We start from the raw sequence: 19900 nt of genomic DNA on the forward strand, positions 1-19900 counted from the left end.
AAGAAGTCAAGTTTAACAAATATTTTTGCCCAATTTTACAGCAATATAATTTCTCTATTTTTTCAAGATTTTGGACATTCTAGCGTACAATAAAAAGGAATAAATGGGCACAACTGGCACTTTTCTCTTTCTCTCCATTTAAATTTAAAGGGCTTTCTTCCAAAGCTCTCAGTTCTGTACTTTAAAAGCATGTTCTTTCAGTGAAGTCTCACAGTGACTGTAAATTCTCATTAGGCAAAACCAGGCATCAAGGTTAACCATTGGATTTAACATTGCCTTCCCAACTGCTGCAGTATGCTACAAGAATTGATTATTGAAATAGAAATTTAACAGCCACTACACAAAACAAGTGCATATGAACTAACTTTACGCTTAGACTATCATAAAAATGGCTTTTTTGAAATGAGGAAAAAGACCAGACAGTAAGACCACAGTGGTTTTTTTGTCCCAAGTAAAGGAGTGAGTCATTTTCTACATGCCCAACTGTAACCCTGACTCAGAAAGACATCACATCTGAGTGACTTTGTACTGTCATCCCAGCAGATGATGGTTGTGCTTTATAGGGCTTAGGTAGCTGCCATCTAGGATAATGGAAAACATCATATTTTTATTAGAATACCAAACCCTGTAAGTGACTAATACTACAATTTAGAACAGTAGCTTTTCAGATGTGGATGTCCAGATAAAATAATTGCTGTTCAATTGCCTAAGCCTGTTCCAGTGGCTCAGCTTCCTAGAACCTCTTAACCACCCCTGCCTGCATTGCCTACCGTAACCACCCTTTTCAAGGAACCAGGTAAGATTTTATTTTCTTCATATACGTCTCCTTTTAGACTTGCTCCAGAGGTTAAGGAGTCTTGATATGTATGGAATCATTACCATTTCATCACACAATAAATAGCACAAAACTCAAATTCAAATAAATGTCCTATCTAGTCATGACTGTCTCTGTGGTTCATTGCTCTAATTACAATGTATATGCCAAGAATATTTTGCAATGATTACTCAAAGCCATTAGCTTAGAGGAGTTCTTAGTTGCTGACTGTTAGGCTACCACCTTGGGATTCAGTTGATATTGGTGGTCTGACTCATACTTCTTAGTAATTTAAATAAAGCAGAAACTTCTAGACACTACAGTATACAGGAAATAAAATTTCCATTCCTCAACCAAGTGTACCTTAAGCACCTGCATTTATATATATCTAGCCAGGTGGCAACTGGCACCTTTTCAAATTTTATCTCTAATTACCGCAAATTTCTGGACGTGAAAGACAAGCAAGTCAGATGACTAAAGTTCCTACTATTGCAGATATGTCCAGTGGAGAACATGACAATTCACAGAGAACAAAAAAAAGGATGTGTGGGAATGTGCAGATTTTAATTTTACTTAGGAATAAAAAAAAATAATCTCAGCTGTGATACATGAATGGATAATCTTACTCTGAAGGTATCCTTATTAGAGTTATGGCCAAAATTAGAATGATATTATGGTATCATAATGGTATATAAATTTAGGGATGTGAATGGAAAAAATGATTTTTTTCTTCATGCTAAGCCAGAGCCATTTTCTAAATGTGACTGATTTGGTGACAATGTTTTTATTATAATGACTTCAGCTCTAGTTAAGAAATTGTAGACGTTGATGCTGTTGCTTTGATCATACTCTCTGCCAATGTAATTACTATTTTGACTTCAAAAGTCCTATATGAATTTTCACCCTTTGGAGCTCAGACACATCACTTTTTAGCACACCTCTATTATCCCTACACGTTTTTATTTCCTACTTTTTCTTTTATTAATAAAGATTAGCTACAAAATGAGACAATGCACTAGTCTTATTTTGAAACTACAACAATTATCTCAACTTGGAAATGCCATAGTGTTCTTGATCCTCCATGCTCTGATTCAAAGTGCTCATTAAGCACCTTGCTTAACATCCTATTCCACTATCTTTTCATGAAATGCCACTAATACTTTAAGGGTAATGATTGAAACACTTATGGTCGATTGTCCATTAGAAACCAAGTCTGATCTCAGAGCAAAAAGGGAGCTTTCCAAACAATGACCATATTTGCAAAGGGTTGGAGCTTTCTTGGCAGGGCTAAAGATAAAATCTACATAATACCTTTCCTCCATAGGACAATTGCCATCATTCCTCTGCTTCCTGCATGATTCACCACCACACAGGAAAAGACAAGACTTGAAGTACAAAATATTGAAAATATTAAGTGCTGTAATTACAGTTAGTTAGTAGCTCTCAAAAAACAGCTTATACAACATTTGCAAATAAAGATCATCTTAAGCTGTACAGAACTTAATCCTTTGGTTGCAAACAATTGCCTAAGATGTAGATTTTTTTTCCTGTCAATCTTTCCTATAAATTGCTGGTTGCTGTGACTGAGAAGGAATGTGAGAACTGATGATGCTCCCATTCTATAACCAGATACAAAGTTACTTCCATATTCACTTTGCAGTGCAATTATATTTCCTTTGCACAACTGTTATTTATTTTATAATTGTTTGTACAAAATCATTCTCATTTTGGCAGTGGCCAGACACAGAGAAAAAAATAGAAACATCAGTCTGGTTTATTGTTTTGTTTTTCCTCGAAGCAAGCAGAAAGAGGCTACCAATTTGAGCAGCCTAGACAATGTCAGGTAGGAGTTTCAGCTAGTTAGGGTTAGAGAATAGCAGACAATAAATGAAGTGTAAATATTATATTTTTCCTTTTTTCTGAAATGTTTCCCATTTCAGAGAAAATGTGACTACAGCAAAATAACTCATTTTCCCATTACATGCAAAAAGCAATACAGGATGTACAAGCAGACCATGGAATTGTTATGGCCATGGGCTACAGTTGTTTTTTTTCCCTCTGTTTTATTGTAGAGGGACAGGGAATTAGAATCATCAAAAAAGAGTTTTTAAATCAAATTTAACAGCTTAGTAGTGCCTTTTAAACAGAGTGTTAATTTGTTGTTTGTTACCCTGATTGTGTTTTGGATATTTATTAATTCATTCCACAGTGATAGCCAGAGTTACATACTTTTAATATACTCTTCTTGCCAGTACAAAGACTAAAGATTCAAAAATCTAGCAGAAACTATTTTTCAAACAAAAGTTTATTTTTTCCCAAAAAAACCCTTTGTTTTATTAAGCATAACTATAGCAAAGGAAACCAACATCTATTACTAAGATATATTCCATTCATCCCATGTTTCTTCAGAAGAATTTTATATATTCTAGTTAACTACAAGCATATCGAACAAGCAAAACCCACCTGTTCACTAGAGTCTTAAAGTAAATCAAACATCCTACTGTACTTTGGAAATTACCTTCCCAAACTGCAATTTCCAGCCTTTGCAGGTGGCCTGTCACACAAAAAGTAGGTTATGCTCCTCACCAATAACACCTGCATTTCCCCTATCTTTTGAGAGACAGGCAGCACTCATGACTAGTTTCCACAGGTGTGAGAAGGAGACAGCACACCAAAATTTCCTATCAAGTGAGACACATTCATGTGTTTTAGCTATCCTTAAATCTACACAGACAAAGAGCCTTACACCCACCAGCAAAGGACCAAAAAGTAGGGAGGCTACAGGGTCCTGTGAGGAGCACGAGCGGCAGGGAGGGTGAATGGCTGAGCTACTCAGGGGTGCTGGGAATGGACGTGGTGTGAAGAAGCAGAGGAAGCATCCTGTGGAGGAGATGGGTGGGAGGTGGACCCACGCATGCACTCCCCACCAGTCTGGCCTGAACCCACTGGAGACTCAGGTCTGGCTGGTTCCCTAAGGAGGACTTCCAGTACCCACGTGTGTCGAGAAATTCTGCGAAAGTATTTGATTCCTACTAGTCCAGGAAGTGATTTTAATGGTGCATTTGGCCACTGACAGCATAAGCATATTCCTTATATAGACTCAATTTCAAAGTGCCTGCTTTAAAGAAATGGATATAAATTCTACCTCCTCTACCTCCCATCTACCACTAAAATGCTCTGGTGGAAAGTATACTGTATTCAGCCGATGTGTCTTGTCTTGTTTCTCAGCTGAGCTGGAACCACAGCTTTCAAACCAATGTCATTCCAGAGCAACACTGGGCATTCCCTCTTCTCTCTGTATTACCCAAAGAGTGACACACGCTTTCATGGTGCATCGTCGCAATTACCCAGGAAACTGAAACAGTTCAATCATCTTTTATCAGGTTGTCCAAACAAGTCTGAAAAGTGTTCATTTTTCACATTACCGAAACATGCCTTCTCGAATGAGCTGTCAAAGCAGACACAAATCGTGCAGTGGGGCACCACAGCCTGACAAACTGGCTGCATTAGAGACCACACTTCATGTCACCACTAAAGAGCACCAATAATTACAGAGGTAAACCACCACTACTGTTGCTCTGAGGGGAAAAAAAGTCTTCCCTGAGATTTAAGAAAATACCAAAAAAAAAAAAAAAAAAAAAAAAATCAGAGGAAGACAGAGAAAAAGGAAAAGAAAATCTGCAACTGAAATAAGTGGAGTAATATATAACCTGCTTGGTTTGAGCTCCTTTTGAAAGAAATTAGGCAAGGCTACAAGGGTGACAAAGCTTTACCGTTGTCTTCAGATCTAACAATTACATAATTACAACTTGAATTTCACAGAGAGGAAAAAAGCTCCTAAATTTTGAAATATACTTAGTGTAGTGAGTAAATATGGGATTTATATGCACCAGAACCTTCCTAGATGCCAAAGTGAGTATCTGTACTAAACAGCACAGTACAGAATAGCATTCAGGCTATAATTCTCCCACTTACCACCCTGTTTCCCATCAGTAAGCACATAGCTAGTCAGTCACTGTGACTCCAAGGAGTCTTCTCATATATTTGCACTCATGCATACGCATCTTGCTCAGGTAAGTAACAGTTGCAAGGCACAAGTTAAACAGCTTTGGCACAGACAGAATATTGCAAAGACTCACTACACATAGGCCCATTCATGTATTTATCAGAAGAAAAATCTGACTGGATTCCCAGAAGTCTGAAGAACTGCCACAGGAGCTGTAGTATTTACCTATGATCTTCATCTGGAAATCTCCCCTAAGCTCAGGAAAACATTTCTGAGGTGGCAAACAGTTGGAAAATTACCGTGTCTGCTTCATGACATAACAGGATCTGTAGCCCTAAAAACAATTTAACAGAAATAATATCTTTTAATAAAAATAATCAAAACCAGAAACATGACAGCAGCTGAAGTACAAATGCACAAACCAGCTTTAAATTAGCCAGCTCAGAGGGGTTACGTGTTGCCTTTGCTATTTTGAACTGCAGGTCAGTCATATCCAAAGATACCAACCAAATGAAGTACGTAAGCACCTGTTTAACTTTAAATCTCATAAATTAAAATTTATGCACCTGAATTTGACTACACCTTTTTCAAGCACTAGTAGCACATAAATGTTTTTCTGCATTTACGTATGAAGAGCACACAGCAGCAGAACACTGCTCAGAGACACGTGTGTCTGAGAAACTTATTTTTCCTCACTGCCCCTTGTAGTGTGAGCTTTCAGCTGATAGTTTGGCCACAGAAGCTGAAGGTAAGTTGTTTCAAAGGTTAGCATCGGTTAACAGTTACCTGGCCATGCCTCCTTCCCATGCTTTCTCTTAAGAACTTGAAATAAAAGGGAGGACTCATAATGTCATGGGCTCTGTCCAGGCGACTGATTTATTTGTATTTGAATTCAGATAAGAAGGACTAAAATTAAGGCTATGCAAACAGAATGCACCATTCAAAATGTTTTAGCATCTGGGCACCTTTGAGAGCAACTGACTGATTTATCACTACAGCAACACAAAGAGGCCTCGATAACTTGAACTGTTAAGACAGCATGAGGTTTTTAAGTCTTGTATTTCTATAAAAAATAACAAAGTTAATGCAACATCCTAGACAAAATGGAGGGCACAGAGGACAAAGTAAGGTAGAGCTCACATTTCTTGTTTTTCACCCTGACCTCACATGGACATTCAGACCATGTATCTCTCTACATCACAGTCTGTTGTGGAGTGGAAGGACAGAAGCTACAAAGGGGTGCTCTTGCCCACTGAGAACTGAAAGCATGCTTTGCCAAGTGCAGAAAACAACAAGTCTTGTGCCTTGTTCTCCTATAAAAAAACAGATAAATTCCTCTGTTTCAAAATGCATATTTACAGAAGAGCAGTGAACCCCTTTTGTACTCTAACAGCCTTCAATGCAACACAGAATAATGGCCAAAGCACCTAGCAAGGACTTCATCTTTGTCCTGCAGGTGCTATAGCTTCACCAAACAGGTTGCTTCATGCTTCTTCTGATGGCAACATCACTTCCGGGCTGCTAAAGATATAATATTTGCATGAACAGAGCCTTTCTGCTTATTTCGTGGCTATCACATTACTCATCCAAGTGCATTCCTCCTGAATGACTAAGGTAGAGATTTTTCCCAGTGCACAAGACACACAAGAGTTAGCAAGCATCTAAATATCACTAAGGAATTCCTTTCTGATGAAATGTTTTGAGCTTCCAAGAGAATATACAGAGGAAAAAAAATAGCCTTTTATTCCTCCAATAACATCTAATCACTGATGCTTCAAAAAATCATTAAGCTTTGCTGCTACCACTTCTGGCACCATTCTTTGCTGCTTACAGTAAAATTAAATTAAGCAAATACAGTACATTATTTAAAGGCACTAAACAGCTTATTTCTAAGACAAAATACCATCATTAGTCAAATATTATACAACTCACACTAAAGGCTTTTTTCCGCACCTAGGCTTCACAGCTTCTTCTGTCCTGAAGGTCTTTGATATAATTCCACTGTGTTTTACAATATAATTATTTTTAGTTATTTGTAACTGTTTAACATCTTATTACCATTAATACATATTTTCTCTGGTGTGGATTACACTTTGCTTCCTTATGTAGTTTTAGAAAGCATTGGTTATTCTAAACATACTCTATCCAAGGCCCTGAAGGCAGCAGCTTCTCTTTACAAGACCTCAATGTCTTGCCACTGCTCAGCCCTCTGTGATACTCACAGTTTTGGGACATACAAGTCAGAACTATTCTGGCACACAAAAATAAGCGTAAATATCAAAGCATCAATATTATTTTCAGTAGAGGTAATTACAAATACCAGTAATTATAATTCACCTATGCAGAACAGTCCATATATGGACTCTGCACCCAAGCCAATGGAATTCAACATGTGCCAAGAGCTTCCTCTTGCTTGATGTTTACATTGGAGAGAGATGACACTGGGATATTTAGACATGGGAACTAGGATCTGTTTTGCTTCCATTAAATGTGGATATGGGGAAAACTATCTACATGTAGAAAGCACAGAGTGAAATGAGAGGAGTGCTGCATTATGGTGATGTTTCACAATGACTGAGATTTTCTTGAAGCCATATGCTTTCACCCCGCCAAAATTACTTTGAAAGTTTCTACAATAGTTACTGAATTCCTATTCTAACAACATGCAAAAGTTTTCCAGAAAAATGCTTCTGTTTCATTTCCAGTATACTTGTAACAAATTTTGGTTTAAAGAGATACTAATACAATGATGCTGTTTCAAATGAAGAAGTTCAAATATATTTAGTCTGTTTAAGCACAAGCTCATTTCTATTTGAAAGAGTTCCAGAGCCACAAATCATATTTTTAGATGTGAAAACTGGAAGAGTAGCAGAGGTTAGAGAATGTTTCTGAAATCTCTGAGTGCATAAGACAAGCATGATTTAAGTCTATGAACTTAGGAGATATCACTAGTGAGGTTGTAAAGAAAAAAAATTTAAAAACCAAGCCCACCAGAAAGCACATTGATATACTTGCTAACACTACTAAGGCAAAGGAAAAATATCTAGGATGTGGCATCATTCAGCTCTCGAGCACATGCTAAACACACATACAGGAGTTTCCTTACTTTGAATTCATAAGGAATTATGAAATCCTGAAACTGCTGAAAGTGGAGAAAAAAGCCAATCAAACAACAGTGCAGGCTTGCCTTTTAGTGGAGAGAAAGCAAAAATGTACTATGCTGTTTGAACTAACCATGAAAATTATTCTGGATTTCAGCACAGTATTTCGCAGCCCATTGCCTTTCCAATCCCTTAGTATGCAGAGTGCCATATGACTGAAACACTAAAACAATTAAATGCTAACAGTATTTCAAACATTTAAGTCACTGCAATAATACCTAGATGATAGACAATATACCGTGTTAAATTTTTAAGTACAGGTTGACTAGAATGAAACGGGTTTATCACCAGACTGAAAAAGACACCACAATCACACACAGACTTAAACCATAGTTCTGTACCAAGATCACATCCCATCTAAACTAATCCACTAGTGGTGTTTTGGGGGTTGTTTTGGTTGTTTGGGGTTTTTTTTTTTAGGAAGAGCGGGGAACATGTTTTCATTTTCTTACAGTAATAGTCACGCAAGCTGGGACTTCATAGACAAGTTCAAAGCTAAATTTGTATATACCCAGAGAAGCAGAAAACTAAGTGTAAATGGCAAGGACCAACAGTGACCTCCTATCACCCATTGTCATGTTTTCAATTACCTTCCACACTTCAAAAAGCACAGACCCCAAGTTTGTGTTGTGATAAAGAATTACCATTATGCATGGTAAAGAATAAAGAACTTTAAAATAACAAAAACTTTTAATAAAGAAAGAACTACTTTATTTTCATGAAAGAAGTTCTTTTCATTCTCCAAGGAGTCAATTGTCAAGAAACAACCATCCTGCCTGGTATTGCAAGGCAAGTGTTGCTACGCATGCTGTGGTTATGATTCTCATCTAATGCAAGATTTCACTGAATTTTCACTGAATTTTTTTAGAGTTGGAAGGGACCGTATAGATCATCTAGTCCAACTCCCCTGCTGAAGCAGGATTGCTTAGAGAATGCTACTCAGGACTGCATCCAGGCGGGTCTTGAAAATCTCCAAAGAAGGGGACTCCACAACCTCCCTGGGCAGCCTGTTCCAGGGCTGTCACCCTCACCGTGAAGAAATTCTCATATTCGAGTGGAACCTCTTATGTTCCAACTTGTGCCCGTTGCCCCTTGTCCTGTCACTGGGAACCACTGAAAAGAGTCTGGCTCCCTCCTCCTTCAACCCACCCTTGAGATACTTATAGGCATTAATAAGGTCTCCCCTCAGCCTTCTCTTCTCCAGACTAAAGAGTCCCAGCTCTCTTAGCCTTTCTTCATAAGGGAGATGCTCCAATCCCTTAATCATCTTTGTTGCCCTTCGCTGGACTCTTTCCAGTAGTTCCCTATCCCTCTTGAAAGAGGAGGAGCCCAGAACTGGATGCAATACTCCAGCTGTGCCCTCACCAGTGCAGAGTAGAGGGGGAGAATGACTTCCCTCGACCTACTAGCCACACTCTTCCCTATGCAGCCCAGGATTCCGTTGGCCTTCCTGGCCACAAGAGCACAAGATTATCAAATTATAGTCTATTTAATTAAATAAAATTTCCTTGAAAGACCACTACCATATTTTTGAAGAATCATATCTCATATCACAGCAGTAAAACAGTCACTGAAAAATACTGAAATATCTCCAATAAGCAGAACATTTAGGAATTATGTTCTTTCTAAAAATCAACTACTGACTAGAAAAACTGTGCAAGAATGAAAGGACTACATAAACCAAAAGAATCGCCTTATTAAGTCTGTTAAAAAGTCAATTTCTCAGAGTATAAATGCCCATTCCTTCTATATACCTCATTACCAAAAGCCTTGGAAAAAAAGGTTGGCTAATGAACAAGAGAAGCAGCCTAGCCTCAGGCCAATTTCCACTTTTGGAAAAAGCCTATGTAACCCCTAATGAAACAGAAAGGAGGTGTACACACATATCCACAAGAAAGAATCTAGCCTGATGTTTAAATTGAACTTGTAAAAGATCATATTATTTTAATAACTCACTGTTTAGACACATCAGGCATTATTGTCTGTTCCTTTTTCCTTGTATCCACTGCCGGCTCTACAGGGGTTAGCACCACAGCAGCACATGAGACTATCGACTGGTATGAGTCTTCCCGGCAAACTGCAAAGATAAAAAAATCTGATTGTTAAAAAGCGAATTCAGTTTGTATTTTAAATGTTTAAAATAAAATAACAAACCAAAAAACCAATCAAATCATACTGTGGTAAACAAAAATGCAAATGATTAATCAGATTTCACTGTGGTCACCTGCATGAAAACTTCATTGTTTTTCACTTCCTAAAGTGCTTGCTTGGCACTTTTTTCGCCATAGACTGATACTGTCATCATCATTCACTACGTTTCACCTAGCACAAGATCTGATGCAAGTCTGCTCTAGCTCATTGGTGTGTCTGAGTCCTAAAAGGATTCATATTTCCATAAATGACATCAGAATACAATGCACTTTTTCCTTTTTCATAACAAACTGAAAATGAGAGTGGAAATTATGGATTGTTTTCAGGCAAACCTCCCACCTTCAAAAATTTCAGACTTTGTAAGAAAATACATTTGAGAAAATCTGATTAGTGATTTTTTTGTCTTCAACCATTACATCCCATTTTAATCCATAAAGATACCTGATATATTGATTCATGCTTTCCGTTATATATTACTGTGCCGGATGATATGACTTAGATGATATTTAGAGCTAAAAGAATGATCATGTATTTCAGCTGAGCATCTGGCTCAATTAGCACTAATGAATGAATACTCAAAAGTTCCTGACCTCCAAACAGACAACTATATTTGTTAAAAGTAACACATATTCTAAATTCTTAATTGCAAGTGTCATAGTAATTTAACACTTAGCAGTCACCACTCCTACTGACTTTGGAGGTATAGATTTCCTTTACAGCCAGGGTGTACCTTTATGAGTCAAATAAAAGCTGGAATTAAGAGTTGGTTGTATTGAACAAAGCATAGCAGCTTCTTCTATTACACATTTATGTTACTATTATATATCATACATAAACCAGAAGAAATGTGGTTAACTATCTTTTAAGTAGAAAGTCACACAGTATTTTATATGTATAACATACAGAACTATTTTACAGAGTATACACATGCCAATAACATAGCCTGTAAAACAAGGATGACTGCTACAAATTCTCAGGAATTCAAAGCCAGAAATAACCTATTTTACAAGTACATACATTCATACAAGATTATGACAGCTGGGAATATTGAACTGTGACATTTATCAATGCAAAACTTGTTTCTGAAGACTTATCTTCCATCCTCCACAATCATGTGCCACGTCCTTATTGCCCACAGACAACGTACCTTTTGTATAGCCTATGCTCCTCTTACAAGAGGAGTAAAACTTAATCCATATTCCCTTGACTGGGTCACAAACAACTAACTGTGGTGTTTTACCCTGAGCACTCAAATTACATACAGCATGAATTCAGCACACATAAGCAAGATACACTGTGTGCCCAAAGAACACCCTGGAGCGATAACTGGTGCTTTAATGCAGCTAGAGAGCAGAATTTAAGGAACAGGTCAGAACAGGGTTGGATATTTCTACAAAGGTCAGAAAAGCGTAAAGGTCTCTGTTTTCAGAGCAATTCTGAGCCATTCAGTAAGCAGCACAAATGGCCAGAGCATGGACAAATTCTAGCAGGAAGAAAATCTTTTTTGTGAAATACATGTAATTACATTTAAGTTATGTGCTCTTGATGTTCCCCAGCATTCCTTATGCTTGTATTTTTAAATATTAATCCGCACATTGTGCTAAGTGATTAAGACACATAAGATGACCAGTAATGAAACCTTACCTTTATTTTACTTTGGGACCAGTGCTACTCAAAACTTTGTCACTACCATAGGCATCCATTTCCAAAACATGATCACACCCAAAGAGAACTTGCTAGATTGCCTACAAGTGTGCAAGTAGGATATATGTTATAGCTTCATGCTTAACAAATTAGGGAGGGAACTAATGCAATATACATTGAACTAGAGAGACTACATAAGAAAAAAGTATTTTAGGTGATTTTAATCCTACTATACTACGTGCAACCAGCAGACCATCTACTAGGAAGGCGCTATTTGGTAGGCACCAAGTAATGTACAAAACAGTATCTTCTCATTGCAACCAGTGACTGAATATGTGCAAATAAGAACGTTTATGTCTATTTGCCTCTTGACTTACAGTCAAAGGATTGTAAAAAGATAGGTTTGTCAAAGGACAACATTGATATGAAGTACCTGAATTTTAACCTGAAATGCTAATAGAAGAGAGAGAGTAAAGGATGAAGCAAATATGCATTTTTCTTTAAAAGACCTGTGGTACCACAAAATAACACTTTATCTAGTTATTACTTTAGAACTTTTAAAATATCTAGTGACTATGAAAGCACCACAGAGTAGGATTTTCCCTGGATCAGACACTGTCTATCAGGGAAGTTACAAAGAAAGATAAATTAGGAAATCACAAGTAACAAAGAAGACTCTGCCAGTCTCCTACACTTTACAGAAATTTCATGAATGCATAAAACTGTGAAATTTCTTTTGTTTAATGCTATGTAGGAGTTGTAAAATCCCATAATTTACAGCTGTAGACAAACCCAGTGGCCATCCAATGATCTGAGCTCACGGAATTTATTATCCTCCCGTTCTATACATAGCTTCTGTACGCTTTGGTCTGGCGTTTGAAAACCACTACAGTTCTTCCTTTTTATCTCAAGTCTCTATGCACACAGCCATAAGTCATTATGGGACAGCATAATTAACTAAAATGTCATGAAATAACAACAGCACAGCAGCAAGTAATTTTCACCTACTGGACTGTATATTCTCTTATTATCTGTTCATAACTTGCATTACAATGATGAGAATGTGCTTGAATGTGGACTCTCAACTTCAACATTGATGGGGATGGGCACTGTTTTACCTAAGGAGACTGCTTTCATTTTACACTTCAAAGTTCTCTTAAGTGTAGCTTCTTTTTTACCCCTTCATTTTTTATGTACAAGTGGCTTACATTACCCCCCAAAAGCGCATCAGTTATGTCCACATATCGTAGGCTTCATGAATCCAAATCTCTTTGATCCTCAAAATATTACGAACCTCAGAATACCAAACAATTACACTAAGGGATTACCCCTTTAAACCATAAATCCTCTCACATGTCCAAGTTGCACTTTCACAGCCAGCAAGAACTTTACAAATTCACTCTCTGCTCATCCAGCCCACACATCAACAGCTTGCCTACAGAGATTTTAGAGGAGAGAGCATCGAAAGCCTTACTGAAGTCATGGTACACAATATCCACTGCCCCAAAATAAAGAAACCAATAAAGAAGATTTTCCCATCTATCTGTTATGCTTTTACAATGGCATACAAATGTTAAGTACATGCTGTAAGGCAGAGGTTCATTCTGCATACCTCCAGAACTGTGGAAAAAAACTGTACAAGGAATCACATTGAGGGGAACAATCAGCTAATTTTATACTACCTGTAGCAATTTCTTTAAGTTTAATTGACTAATATTTACTATCTCAGAATGTGTTATAGACTGAATGCCTTATGAAAAAATAAGTAATTTGCATGCAAGATGGTAATTTTCAGTACCATTGCATCTCCTTTATTCACAATTTAACAATTACGTGAACCAGCTAATAATTGTAGTTAAAAAATACAATTGGAGGAATATCTTTACTATGCCTTATCATTAAAGAAACATATTTTTCTTAGTGAAATAAAAGACCCTGTGTACCAACTACAACTCATATAAAGAACAGCTACAGAAAAAGAAAGCAAACATTCTAACTTCATACATTAGTATTATAAAAGATCTGTACTGCTTTTGAAGTTGCATAATTTCTCCCAAGATTCTCCAGTTTATACTTTAATCACAGAATCATGGAATTGTCAGAGTTGGAAGGGACCTCTAGAGATCATCTAGTCCAACTCCCCTGCTAAAGCAGGATTTCCTATAGCATGTTACTCAGGACTGCATCCAGGTGGGTCTTGAAAATCTCCAAAGAAGGGGACTCCACAACCTCCCTGGGCAGCCTGTTCCAGTGCTCTCTCACCCTCACCGTAAAGAAGTTCTTCCTCATATTTGAACAGAACTTCCTATGTTCCAGCTTGTGCCCACTGCCCCTCGTCCTATCACTGGGAACCACTGAAAAGAGTTCGGCTCCATCACCCTTCAACCCACCCTTTAGGTACTTGTAAACATAGATAAGGTCTCCCCTCAACCTTCTCTTCTCCAGGCTAAAGAGTCCCAGCTCTCTCAGCCTTTCCTCATAAGGGAGGTGCTCCAATCCCTTAATCATCTTTGTTGCCCTATGCTGGACTCTCTCCAGTAGTTCCCTGTCTCTCTTGAACTGGGGAGCCCAGAACTGGACACAGTATTCCAGCTGTGCCCTCACCAGTGCAGAGTAGAGGGGGAGAATGACCTCCCTCGACCTACTGGCCACACTCTTCCCTATGCAGCCCATTGGCCATGGCCATTCCATTGGCCCTCTTGGCAACAAGGGCACATTGCTGAATCATGGAAAGTTTGCTATCCACCAGGACTCCCAGATCCTTCTCCTCAGTAGTGCTTTCCAGCAGGTCCACCCCTAACCTATATTGGTGCCCGGGGTTCTTCCTCCCCAGGTGCAGGACCCTACATTTGCCCTTGTTGAACCTCATTAGGTTCTTCTCTGCCCAGCTCTCCAGCGTGTCCAGGTCACACCGGATGGCGGCACAGACCTCTGGAGTGTTGGCCAGCCCTCCCAGTTTGGTATCATCAGCAAACTTGCTGAGGAAACACTCTGTCCCCTCGTCCAGGTCATTGATGAATATGTTGAAGAGGACTGGGCCGAGTATTGACCCCTGGGGGACACCGCTGGTTACAGGCCTCCAACTTGACCCTGTTCCATTAATTACAACCCTCTGAGTTCCGTCACATAGCCAGCTCTCAATCCACCTCACTGCACCCTCATCTAGCCCACACTTCCTTAATTTTCTAATGAGGATGTTATGGGGGAGAGTGTCAAAAGCCTTGCTGAAGTCAAGGTAGATGCACACAGTTTTTCTTCCATTGCCAAGTGTTTTAAAAGTGCCCCATATATTTATGACTAGGAGTGCTGGCTTGGATTTACCAAAGTTGGTTTAAGCAGTTCCAGAACATTATTCACTATCAAAACAGATCTCTACGACTGGAGAAGAAAAATGTTAGCTTTTTTTTTCCCCCTTTGCTGTTTCTTTCAAGAACAATAAGGATGACTAATTAAATAGGTTTCTTCTACCCTGAACCAACCAGTGAACAAATTTTAATTCCCTAAATAGTAGGACAGTTGGAAGCCTTCAACAGCTACTGAATATAATGTATCTCTCTGGAGAATAAAAAGATTTTTAAGCTCTAGAGGTGTCATTTACAGCATCTATTTCAAACACCGTTAATTGTACACATTTTTTTTTCCACTTTTTTTCTCTTGTTTTATTTTTTTTAAATAGAGGAGAGAGAAAATCTGGTTTTTATAACTCAATATCAAAAAAAAAAGTCTCCCTTGACATAGGATGCAAGTGATGGTTAGACGAAATTAGCAGCACGTAGTACCTGCTTCGAGAAAACAGAAGGGAAATGTTCATATGCAGTGTGCAATGAAGCATAAGGGATTCATGACACAGGGAGACAAAAACAGTGAAGTGTTTCTGGATTTAAAAAAGCTGGGCACTTATTCTGACAATTCAAAGTATTTACACTTGTGCCTGTAAAGTTTAAAATAATCAGCTCTCATCATTCAAGAGACAGATTAAGTCTGGAAACAACTGCTGTTTCATACCAAAAAACCTTCTGCTTTGGTAAAAATCTAGGCAACCATCCAGGAGCATGGAAGGTGCTAAGTACTTTCCCCTGAAATATCTATCAACTGCCACTGTAGGAGATGGGACTGAAACAACGTCTGGATCCCAAGTATCCAATCACACATTCCTTTTACTACTGAAAGCCAGAAGATATGCTTTAATTACTCCAGAACAACAATTCTCAGTGCGGGCTTTTACATTTTGGCACACAGTTTCCTAAACCCTGCTCTGCCATGAGGGGGCTCAGGAAACGAGCCACCCTCTGCGGTGCAAGATATGCAACCCATAGGCAGGTTCTTCAAGTAAGGCAAACACTGGAGGCTGACGAACTGTTACATGCAAGACAGGCATTTTGTTTAAAAAAAAAAAAAAAAGCAACATAAAAAGCAACAAACTAACAAGGAATAGAGGATCTACTCTAAATTTCTTCAGTAGACTAGTCTAATTTTGAGGACGAGTGAAGAAATGAGGGAAGAAAAATGAACATTTAAAACAGGTAACCCAAGCTATTTCTTCAGGAAAGCTGTTGACACTAGAAATAGTTTATAAGAGAGGATCTTGAAATCTAGTCTTTTAATTCTGGTATCTCCAGTAAGATCTGCAGTTAATCACCGAGCTTATTTCTTCCTCACCACACAGATACATCCTCTCATATTCTTGGTCCATTCAGTGGGCTAAATAAATAACCACTGTTTAGATCCATCTCTTTGTCAACTCCAAACATCACCTGCATGAAACACCTCAGCAAAACCAAGTATATGATTTCGGTTCCATACCCTCTTTCTCCACTCAAGAAAAACAACAAAACATTTTAATACTTTGCCATTAAACCGAAATGCGCAAGGAGACTTTCAGTCTCTTTAAAGCAACACAAAAGGTCAAGGTACTTTGGGTGAAAGACATTTTTGCCTATCTACTTAAAAAAAGCCTAATATTAAAAATTAAAGAAGCCTAATTTTCCTGCTGCTTGATTCTAGATTTGATGATGGTCTTTGGGAAAAAAAAGGAGACTAAATGGATCTCTATTTTATTATTAGTTCAACCGTTATTGTAGGGTCTCTTGTCCCTTAGAAACAGCTACATTTCACAATATTGGCCAAATGAATACTTAAGAGAATGAGACTATACACTTACAGTTCCCAAAGGCATTGCTGTAATAATTCTGCAATAAAACCACAGGCCCAATTCTTAAACACAGCATAGTCACAATCAGAAATTTTGCAATAGCAACAATTAGAGGCCCATTACAGGCAAATGAATTAGTTTCTATCAGGTTCTTATGTTTCCTGGCTCTTTTGTAGTATTCACGAAGGCTGCACGCACATATCTGATTTGTGCTACCCACACTGGCACCCAACGGTGAAGGGTACATAACGTGGCGTTAAGCAGGAGCAAGGGAATTCTAACACACCAGCAGTTCTATAGTGATTATCTGCACCCTTGCTTTTCTATCCTAAGTTTGCTTGTTGTCACCATGATAATATAGTAATAGCCACATGTGAAATTTGGGCCTACTGACTCATACTTTATGTATAAAAAATTAAACCATAAGAAACAGTGAATGCTGCTTCTTTTAGTGTTAATGCTTAATAGAATGCTGCCATTGGTGTTGATGCTGGATGGAAGGGTATGCCCTGGTTACCTGAGATGGCAAGTGACAGAAACACATTCATTCATCAACATATTCCTAAAATTATCACCTAGATAATGGTGACACTGGTGGCCCACTTCCCACACATTTTCTATTAAGTATAAACAGAAAGACTGTAGTTTCATCTCCAGGGTCAAGGTAGCACCTTAATTCCTGTTCAGAGTCTTCTCAACCATCCTCCTCCAGTTTACAAGGTCTTGCAGACTTGTTTAACCAAAGGGATTGTGTCAGTATTTACTAATCCCTCATGGATTTTGTAAATTTGTTCAGTTACTTCTGCGCTTGCACAAACTTGTAGCATCTACATCCTGTAGTGTTCAAAGCTGAACTATAGGTTATGTGAAGAAGTATTACTATTAGCCCATTTTAAACTCGCTGCTGACTAGTTTCACTTGAGTCCCCCAATTTCAGTATTGGGAAAGACAATGCACAATTGGATTCTGATTCCAATCAGGATTTTACAGACTTCTTCTGGATACTTTGTCAGTTCTCTCTCTTACAGGCTGCAGAATCTGCACTTGCTCCTGTACAGAACCTGTTCCACATCTCTGGCCACCCTGCTGACCCCTCTACGAACAACCACTCCTTGCTGCAGTTCCCGCAATGATGGATGACTGTAGCAACACCAGAAGAAACTATAACTGCGTTTACAGAAAATTTAGTAGGTTAGTTTTTCAGCTGTAACTACTGTGCCCCTAAAACATTATTTATGCTTGAGGTTGCATCTAAAATACTTCCTTATTCACACTGAACTACTTAGAGCAAATATCGTTCCAAGTAGCCTACACAGGAATTGGGAAAAAAAAATTCAAACAAAAAACTTTAAAAATAAAAGCATATATCCAGTAGGCAGGTATTGTTTCCCAATATCAAAAAGAATTTTTTTAGTGTTAACATCAGGACTTTTAAAATAACAACTAACTTTCATTAACTTTTTGCAACACTATCGGTCAGGGTGATGTCACAGGCTTGTATTTTTAGCACTGTAGCCTGTGACTTGTTTTGTGACATGGACATGAATAACAACCAAGTGCATAAATGAGGGAAAGGTTGGGCTGAAAGACTAATGATCTGAGCTTCAACAATCATGTCTAAGTCTGCCAAATTGCAGGAAGTCTCATAATTGAATGGTATGAATATCCATTAGAATAAAAAGTGGAGGCTTAGTCATTCTGTCTAGGATGCATGGTAATAATCACCATGCGGTCCAAATAAATGCATCCGTTTATTCTCAAAGAGGCTTTGAAAATAACTGGTAAAATTAATTTACCATAGAAAACAGCTGCAGGTAGGTTCTTGGGGCACAGGAGACTCCCTGAAACCTCCTCTGCCTGTTGCACATCTACCATTCTTGGCCTATATGCAAGCCTGAGCTCTCAGACCCCTTAGTTCACCTGATTTACCAAGGGAGCCACAAAGCGTGAGGCTGCCTGCAGGAGCTCTTGACAGGAGATAAGAAAGAAAAACACCACAGTCCCAGGTGATGGAAGAAAACAGAACAGCCACCAAAACCTCCGCTTTCCCAGTAAGAATGCAAAAGGTATTACTGAAAGTACCGATTTCAGATGGAAGCATAAAGCCACCCCCTGGTAACAGCCATAAGGCGGCTGGAAAACCCTCATCTCTCCTCCTAAAGGACATGGAGGAAATCCCAACAGGGATTTAAGCAGCCACAAGAGCCAGCTGCCTCCTACTTCCCTTCCTAGCCAAGAGAAGAATAGCAGTTTTAGTTCTGGTTTTGATCATATTTGGTTTTATATTTAAGCAATGTGATGCCTTCAAGGAAAGGAGAGAAACAGGAGTGACTGTGACACTGGCATAATAAAAGGAGGAATATAAAGAGACCTGCAGGGCATTTCTGTAGGCACAATACAAGCCCCTGAAGGAATGACTACTCTAACAACAATATCCTCGACTGTCATTCACTGCAAGTAAAACTGTCAAAACTCAATAGCAAGCGTTTTCAGGAGCATAGTCTCTTGGCTTCAACTATTATTCTTGGCCTAGCTGAAATAAAGACTGACAGGCAAGCAAGATTAATTTATTGTTATTTGTATTGAATGGTTGTAGTAGCAAGAAATTAATTTAAACAATTAGTCCACAGATAAACCTCCAAAAGCACAGTTTCCCAGGAGAAATTACTAAATAAAATCACAATGTCAGCTCTCCTCGCAGTTTCTAACAACAAAAGCTCACCAGGAAAATTATGTGAGGTATTTTTGTTTTGCAAGAATACGAGGGTATTTGGCTTTCTATTATAACGGTAATGGCACTCGCTAGCAGGAGCATGAGGTATAGCTGCCAGTAGAGCTGTACGTCTTCTCAGTTGCAGAATGACAGCCTTTGTCAGCCTCAGTGACAAGCAACCCAGTGAGCAGTCCCTACAGCAGCACATTTGTCGTAGCTATTCCTGGCTCATTCCCTCTTTCGCTGAAGTCACTCACAT

General features: G+C 38.5%; 1 protein-coding gene across 2 annotated transcripts in view; it reads right to left on the minus strand.

Moving 5' to 3' along the window:
• Nucleotides 1-19900, minus strand: part of CCSER1 (coiled-coil serine rich protein 1) — a 628555-nt gene that overhangs the window by 512082 nt on the left and 96573 nt on the right. For both annotated transcript variants that reach the window (XM_074148037.1, XM_074148036.1), the window contains exon 4: nt 9938-10058. In XM_074148037.1, coding sequence (XP_074004138.1) covers nt 9938-10058 — 121 coding nt within the window. The remainder of the gene's footprint in view (nt 1-9937; nt 10059-19900) is intronic.

The sequence above is a fragment of the Numenius arquata genome, chromosome 5, assembly GCF_964106895.1.
Source record: "Numenius arquata chromosome 5, bNumArq3.hap1.1, whole genome shotgun sequence".
NCBI lineage: Eukaryota > Metazoa > Chordata > Aves > Charadriiformes > Scolopacidae > Numenius > Numenius arquata.